Raw genomic sequence first — 8,177 nt, 5'->3', positions numbered from 1 at the left:
AGTTCTGGGCTCCCCAGTACAAGAGAAACTTGGAGCTACTGGAGAGAGTCCAGTGGAGGGCTACTAAGGTGATGAAGGGTCTGGAGCATCTTTCACATGAGGAAAGGCTGTGAGAGTTTGGCCTCTTTAGCCTAGAGAAGAAAAGACTGAGGGGGGATCTTATCAAAGTGTACAAATATCCGAAGGGAGGAAGTCAAAAGGATGGGGCCAGGCTCCTTTCATCAGTGCCCAGTGACGGGATGAGAGGCAAATGGGCACAAACTAAAATACCGGAAATTCCATCTGAATATAAGAAAAAACTTCTTTACTGTGATGATAACAGAGACTAGAACAAATTGCCCAGATTGGATGTGGAATCTCCATCCTTGGAGATACTCAAATGGCATCTGGACATGATCCTGGGCAATGTGCTACAGGTGATCCTGCTTGAGCAGAGGGTTGAATTAGTTGATCTCTAAGGGACCCTTCCAACCTCAACCACTCTGAGATTCTGTGATACCTTCAGAACATCCTCTTCCTCAGCAAGTCCCACTTCAGCCTGATAGGCTGCCCACTATCAGGCCCATTCATCCCAAATAATGTGGCAAAACAAAAAATAGGACACAGAGAAGAGAAAGGCAGATTTCAGGTGAGAGGCTTGGAGGAAAGACTCTTTGCACGAGAGTCTATCACACATACTAGAGGCACAAAAGCTAGCTAAAGCCACAAGAGCTGGGCACAGCACAGTTACTCCACCTTCAGAAAACAACAAAAAAAACAACAAAAAACAAACAATCAAACAAAAAAGCTTAGAGGAGGAGTCACCCATCCAGAACCACTGAACTGGGAATTGTTGAGTATTTTCAGGAATTCAGATTTCAAATGCTATTTGTGCAAGTTAAGACAGTTCCCTCGGTACCCACCAGCAGGACCTGCCCTGCCAGGAGATTCTCATTGATACCCAGCTGCTCATAATTCACCAAGAGATTTGCAATCCAAGGCTGCAAGACATAGACTTTAGAAGAAGACATGTTCTTGTTTTCGTACACAAACCTGCAAAAGAAGAGATGAGGCACCAGATCTGAACAGCAGATTGTAAAAATGTAAAAAGATCTCCAGAGTCCAAGCAATGGCTTCACACACCAAGCAACCCGATCCCAGCAGAAGACTCAAGTGCCCACTGACAGCAAAATGCACCCACTTCTCAGTGATGGCATCCTAAGCTGCGTCTGACCCACTAACTCTCAGATGAGTGGCACCAAGAGGAAGCCCTGCCAAGGGAGGTGCAGCAGTAGGGACACCCAGACCCTATGGTATCCACACGACACAAAAAAAGGAACATCCTGACTGGCAGCAAATAAGCCACAGGACCTCAGCAGCAGGAGCTTTGCGCTAGCTGTATGCGACCTTTTGCCAGTCTCCCACCCAGCTCAGAAGATTTTTTTTCTCCCCTTCCATACACTTTCTTATCCTCCATCCTCCTCCATCCTCATCCTCTTCCTCCATTCTCCTCCTCCTCCCCTGCCCAGGCCTTGCTGGTAACTCTTTCAATCCCAGCGAAGGGCACCGCCCTTGCTGCAGGCCCGCAGTGGCCTTCCACCACCACCCTGCCCCTTCCTGGCATCCCTCCTCCTCCTCCTTCTTGGCCTGTCCCACCTACGCTCCGAAGCCTGACCAGTCGCCGCGGCGGCACCCAGCCGCTCCAACTTGCCCTGCTCCTCCACTCCCAGTGCCGCCATAGCCCTAACCCAGAACAGCCAAGGGAACCACCGGCAGCACCACCCGGAAGCGGGGCCAGGGCGCAGGCGCAGCTGCCGCCGCCACCATTGCGCCATCTCCAGAAGGGGGAGGGGTGGTTCTAGGGGTTTCTGGGTTTTCCAGCCTGTTATCATTGCTGCGGGCAGTTTTCTTGTCCCACTTGCTCTGTCCTGGCCTGTGGCCTTGGCATTGCGTAAGTTAAGGGCACCAGCCTGTGCTGCATTGGTCAGAGAGGCCGTCATCACCTATTTGGCCTCAGGCAAGGAAAGGGACAGATAGGAGGGTGGAGGTGGGAAAGGGTATCTCCGTGGAGGAGCAGAGGTAGTTCTGGCCCCCAAAAATAAGTGCTTCAGTTTTGGTGGACTGGAGAAGGCGAAGGCATGAAGGGATGGCGGTAGCAGGGTGGCACCAGCCCAGTGCCTGCAGTGTCATGGGGTTGGTCTGTGCCCTGTTGCACCTCCAGGGACCCAGGCTGCTTTCCCACTGACAAGCTGGCAGAGGACAGCTTGGTCAGATGGGCCTGTGCCCGGGCTTGGTAGCGGGCACCAGGCAGGCAAGCTTCCATCCCAGGGAATACCTGCTTGGGAAGGACACTCAGCTTCATTTGCTGAAGCTTGCCTGCCCTTGGCTTCAGGGCATGGATTATAGCCAAGACACTGGAGAGAATTTCCTAGAACCAAGGGCTGGTGCAAGCCTTCGCGGGGAAATACAAGATACTCTGAGTTGCAGAGGGCACCTGCACAGTCAGTGTGATACCAGCACAGAGGCAACAGGAGCAGCATGGCAGGGCTTCGTGTCCGCTCTGCTCTGGTCACTGGGGCCAATCGAGGAATCAGTCTGGGAATTGTCAAGCAGCTCCTGTAGATGCCAAACCCACCCGAGTGGGTCTTTGCAGCCTGCCGGGACCCCAAGGGAGAGTGAGCACAGGTGAGGTTGGACCAGGCTGTGATGGAGTTGGTTCTGTTGAAGAATGGAAATGCAGGGCAGCATGTCAGGGCTGGGAGGGAATTTTTAAGGGCTCAAATGGTGACCAGCATCTTTACAGCATGGCTGCCTGGGAACAAGGCAGCCCAGCTGGCACAGCCAGACGACGAGCTGTGCATGGGGTGTGCAGAGGGTCCGGGGCTCCTGGAATACAGGCAGGGAGCTCCTGGCACAGCCTGGCACTCATCTCCTCAAGGGCTATAGTCACTATAGATATAGTGACTCCTCCTCCAGCGGTACCTGATCCTTCTGCAAACACTGTGTTGGGCTGGATATTTTACTGTGATCACTTAACTGCTGCATTTTTTTTTTAGCATTCCAATAGATGAAAAGAGCTGGCCCTAATTTGCCTTACTTGGAAAGGACAGTCGTTAACACAGACATGACTTCTGCAAGGGTTACTGGGTCTCTACCACATTCACTCAAATATTGAAAAAAGAAAGATTTGAAAGATATTGAGTGTAGAGAATTGGCTGGACGAGCATGGGCATCAGGCCATACAAATGAGCAACCCTGACTTGTTGATGTGGAGTAACCTTGGAGACACCTTGAAGGGCAAGTAATGAGGGAGTAAGTATGAATGCTATGTAAAAAACAGGATGAAGGGGTTGGCAAGACAGAAAAACAGATATGTTGATAGCCAATAGCAGAGGGCTTTGCAGCACGTGAGCTTTAGTAGTAATACAGTTATATATTGCCAGCAGGGTGCTTGAGCATGTGACAGCATGTAGGGGTAAATAAGCAAGCTGAGTTGCTGAAATAAACGAATCATACTGCTAGCTCACATTGAGTCGTCTTGGGATTCCACAAGCCCGCCTCCAACAATTGAGTTTCCTGGTGGTTCGATTTTTTTACAATATGCAGATGATTTAATGATAACAAGCAAAATTCTGATGATTGTTTAACGGATACTATATATTTATGCACTGCATTAGCAGCTAAAGGGCATTATGCACCTCCATCTAAGCTCCAGCTGTGTTGTACAGAGGTGAAGTATTGAGGAGTCATTCTGAAGGAGGGACAGTGAATAATTAATCCAGAAGGAATAAAAGCCTTAGCTGAAGTTCCTCACAATTCCTCCTGCAGCTGCATCTGAAGGGCTCTGGAAACCAGCAGAAGGGGAATGTGTTCAACCTCCGACTGGTGTTACGTGGGAAAGACCCAGAAATGCTGTGAAGCTGTCAGGCCCACCTGAGCCATGCGGCACCCTGCATCCCTTCCTCTGGCTGCTCCCTCCCTCCTCCCTCAGCACACCTTCTCCTGGGCTCCTGCTTCACAGGGCCAAGGTCCTAGAGGTCAGTTCTGTGTGTTTGGGAATGTTAAGTGACTTTTGGCCTTTGGAGCGATGAGGACTGATGCCCAGGCAGGAACTGGGTCCTAGAGAGCTGGAGAGACTGTACCTAGAGCGAAGTCTTTGTGCAAGCCTGAGTTGAACAGGCTATAAGTAGCATTAGGGAAGTGAGTGAGCTAGTCAAGCTAGAGCAGAGGCAGGAGCAGTAGCATGGCAGGGCTTCGTGTCCGCTCCGCTCTGGTCACTGGGGCCAATCGAGGAATCGGCCTGGGAACTGTCAAGCAGCTCCTGCAGATGCCAAACCAACCTGAGTGGGTCTTTGCAGCCTGCCGGGACCCCAAGGGAGAGCGAGCACAGGTGAGGCTCAGTGGAGCTGACTTTGCTGGGGAGTGGAAGCACAGGTCATCACATGCTGCCTGCGGGGCATGTTTGGGCCAGGAGAAGATTTGTAAGGGCTCAGATGGGAAGCTGCAACCCTGCACCGCAGTTGCCAGGGCACAGGGCAGCCCAGCTGGCACGGCTGTGCGACGAGCTGTGCATGGGGTGTGCAGAGAGGCTAGGGCTCCTGGAGGACAGGCAGGGAGCTCCTGCCACAGCCTGGCACTCATCTCCTCAAGGGCTAGAGGGAAAGGCTTGTGTCTGCAACAGGAGGGCAGAGGGTGAGGTAGTGGCATGTGATGTGTGCAGGAGGCACGGAGCCGTGTCCGGCTGGAGCAGGGCACCCAGGGTAGGCTGCTGGGCATGGGGTAGTGCAGGGACAGAGCAGGAGTGACAGTGGCTGTGCCTGGCACAGGCTGAGAGCTGACGTCTGCCCAGGTGTCCCTGCCTCTCTGTTGTGCCCTCTCTTGCAGGAGTTAGAGCATTTGGCCCCCAAGCACCCCAACCTGGTCATCATCCCACTTGGTAGGTGCTCCTGGCTGTGCCCCAAGGGTGAGGGGCCCTTGCCCAGGCTCCCCTCGTTAACCAGCACTGTCTGCTCCCACAGCCCAGCCACTCACCTGACATGCTGTGCACACTGCAGCAACCCAGTGAGAGGTGGGAGCGGTGCCAACAGTCCCAGCACGTAGTGGGGGAAGCAGGCTCACTGCTGTCACTCCTGCCCACAGCCTGTCTCCAGCCATGCCGGAGACTCCTGCCTTCCTGCCAGGCAGGGAGTGGCCCTGAGCTCCTCTCTCCTCTGGGGCCCCCTTTCTCCCACGTGCCCTGATTCCTGCCCCAGAACATCCCTGAGGGCACATGGGGCTCCTGTGCCCTCGCATCAGGTCGTCATGGGAGGCACAAAGGGAAGCAGGCGCTTACCTTGCTCTGTGTTGGCTCTGTAGAAGTCACTGACCCCGCCAGCATCCAGGCAGCTGCAGCCAGAGTCAGGGAGCACCTGAAGGGCTTTGGGCTGAACCTCCTCATCAACAATGCTGGGATTGCAAAGGTGATCTCTTTGGATACTGAGACTGTGGAGAACATGTCCCAGGTGTATGCCACCAACACAATTGGGCCCCTGCTGGTGAGCCAGGTGAGAACCCCCACCTGTGGCTTTGCAGCTCTGCTCCAGGGAACATTGCTTCCCCTTGCCTCCAGCTCCTGGAGCTGGGAGATCCCAGGCAGGTGGGAAGGGCTGAAGGGAAGGGCCTGCTCTCTGCTCCAGAGCCCAGTGGGCTCTCGTCCTGACAACAGCCTTGTATTCTCCAGCTCAGATGGGGAGTGCAAGGAGTCATGGGTCAGTGCCAAGGAGCAGCAACCTGGTGGTCTGAGGCTGCGAGAGCAGGAATCTGCTCACTGATTTGGTGCTGATGTGATGCAGTGTGGAAGGAGCAGTTCGAATCTCCTGAAGTGCATCTGCACAGGCCCTTCTTTCCTCTCGTTGCAGGCATTCCTGCCCTTGCTGAAGAAGGCTGCCCAGGGAAGCTCAAGCTCTGAGCTGAGCTGCAGCAAGGCAGCCATCATCAACATCCCCAGCATTGTTGGCTCCATTGAGAAAATATGTTTCTGTGATAATGTGCAATATATCTCATACTGCTGCAGCAAGGTACTGCCACGCTGTGCTGGCACAGCATGAGCCCCTAAGCTTTTTATCTCCCAAACCCCCTCAAGCTCTCTTGTGACTCCCCTCCCTCCCTCCTGCCATCTCTTTCCACTTGCAACAGTTCTCGGGAGTCCCTTTCTCCCTCCCACGGCACTCGCTTCCTTCCTGCCCATGCCAGGAGATGCTGTATGCCACTTCCCAGTGCCGTTCTCAGCTGTGCTGAGTGCCTGTGCCTGGAGACTGTGGCAGCACTGTGTGTCGCAGGGAGCTCTGCTTGCCTGCCCTCCTCTGCCCCTGCCTTGGAGTCTGCACATGTTCCCTAGGGGAGGGCACTGTTTTCCTCCCCACGGTGATCCTTGTGGTGCCTCCTTGCAGGCAGCTCTGAACATGCTCATCAAGTGCCAGTCCTTGGGGTACCAGCAACACGGCATCCTCTGCGCTGCTCTCCACCCTGGCTGGGTGCAAACGGACATGGGGAACTCAGCAGGAGACAAGGTAGGATGTTTTCTGGGGCAGGTCCAGAAGAACCGCATTGTTCAGGAACCCAGAGCGACCTGTGTACCGAACATCCTGAGAGCTGCGGGGCTCCAGTGGAGCTGTGTGGACAATGCTCGGAGCTTGTGGCACAGGAGGGAAGGAGAAGGCAGGCAGGGAGCCTTCCTGCAAAGTGCTGGTGTCTCCTCGCTTCACTCAGCCCAGTGAGCTTCAAGCCACGGGCTCAGGGAGGCGTTGGCCGAAGCAGGAGCCTGCTCAGACCCTTAGAAGGCCTTGAGCACAAAGTTGTGTTTCTCTTCTGTCCCTGCACCCCCACTGACGGTGGACGTGAGCGTACAAGGAATGCTGAATGTGCTCTGCTCCCTCTCCGAGAAGGACACAGGGACTTTCCTGGACTGGGAAGGGAAAGCACTGCCCTGGTGAGACACCAGCCCAGCGTCATGCCCGGATCCTGGCAGCAGGTCCCTTTGCTGCTGCACTGTGCTGTGCCCACGTCCTCAATAAACCCGTGTCCATGAGCAGCAGTGCTACCGTATCCATCTGTGACTGCAACCGGATGTGTGTGGGGGGTATGAACTTGCAGAGGGCAGCCTTCTTCCTAGGCAGGACTCCTTAGCGTTTTGTGTAGCAGTGCCACCAGGCTAGCTCTTCTGACTCATGGCTGTGCATGGGGATCCCCATGAGTGATGACCTGTGGGTTCTGTGGGAAGGTAACCATGCTCTGGAAACATGATCTCCAGGAAGCAAATTATCCCGGGGCAGGTGTCCCAGGCTGGTGCCCGTCTCTGAGGAGCTGGGTCACCCCAGGGGCTGTGGGACCCACATGGGTACTGAGGGAAGGCAGCACAGGGCTGGCAAAGATCCCAAGCAGCCGTCAGGCTCCCTTTTCCCCAGCTGGCTGTACTCACGTGCCACGTGGACACCACTCCAGCCTAGGATAGCTCAGTGGGACTGGGGAGTCATGGGAACTCATGCGCCCTCTCCCCATGTGGGGCTGCAAAAGGGTTGCTCTACAGCAAACTGTGTCCTGCCTCCTGCATCCTCTCCCATGGGTCCGGATCCCACCGGGAACTCCTGGTCTTAGTGACGCAAGATGGGATGCAAGGCACTCGCACAGCCAGGGGACAGTGCAAGGAGAGCTGGCCTTCAGGCTCAGCCAGAAGCTACCAACCCATCAGGGAGCTCAGGATGGCATGTCTTGTCCCTGTCTGGATGTTCTGCAGATGCAGCTCACCCAGGACATGGAGGCTGCTAGCTGAGGCGAGGGCTGGGGAATTGTGCCCGGGGCATGCCCAGCTGGACAAGGCTCCTGCAGGGAACAGGGGAGCTCTAGCCTGAGGCAGTGACCCCCAGCCTCTGCGAGGGCAGGAGGGAGGCTCAGTGCATGTGAGGCTGCCTGCTTCAGAGAGGGACTGAGCACATGCCCCAGGCATTGCTAGAAGCATGCATGTCGAGGGTGGAGAAGGGCTCCCAGCATGTCCCTGGGGGTTGCCAGTGGTTTGGGCTGTGGATGTGTGGGGACATGGCAGCTCAGCAGCTCAGCTGGGTCCTTGCACTTCCCCTGGGGCCAGCTCTACAGTGACAGCCCAGTGCCAGCGAGACTTGGCCCCACGGTGACAGCCTGGGGCCAACCGGATCTGACTTCATGGT

General features: G+C 55.2%; 1 protein-coding gene across 1 annotated transcript; it reads left to right on the top strand.

Annotated features, from left to right (window-relative positions):
* Window positions 1-4,222: 4,222 nt before the first annotated feature.
* On the top strand, window positions 4,223-6,950 carry LOC134149766 (C-signal-like). The gene is made up of 6 exons (XM_062592977.1): window positions 4,223-4,369; window positions 4,864-4,915; window positions 5,335-5,522; window positions 5,877-6,035; window positions 6,408-6,525; window positions 6,835-6,950. The coding sequence occupies exons 1-6, from the start codon at window positions 4,223-4,225 to the stop codon at window positions 6,948-6,950; spliced, it is 780 nt and encodes a 259-aa protein (XP_062448961.1).
* Window positions 6,951-8,177: the final 1,227 nt, after the last annotated feature.

The sequence above is a fragment of the Rhea pennata genome, chromosome 21, assembly GCF_028389875.1.
Source record: "Rhea pennata isolate bPtePen1 chromosome 21, bPtePen1.pri, whole genome shotgun sequence".
NCBI lineage: Eukaryota > Metazoa > Chordata > Aves > Rheiformes > Rheidae > Rhea > Rhea pennata.
The sequence above is the reverse complement of the archived record's forward strand: the minus strand, read 5'-3'. Positions and strand labels throughout refer to the sequence as shown.

Bases quoted from the DNA above. Each gene is read 5' to 3' on its own strand.
- LOC134149766 (XM_062592977.1), top strand. From the start codon at position 4,223: ATGGCAGGGCTTCGTGTCCGCTCCGCTCTGGTCACTGGGGCCAATCGA. The intron at 4,370-4,863 runs GTGAGGCTCAGT...CCTCTCTTGCAG, and splicing joins CCAAGGGAGAGCGAGCACAG to GAGTTAGAGCATTTGGCCCC. The intron at 5,523-5,876 runs GTGAGAACCCCC...CTCTCGTTGCAG, and splicing joins GGCCCCTGCTGGTGAGCCAG to GCATTCCTGCCCTTGCTGAA.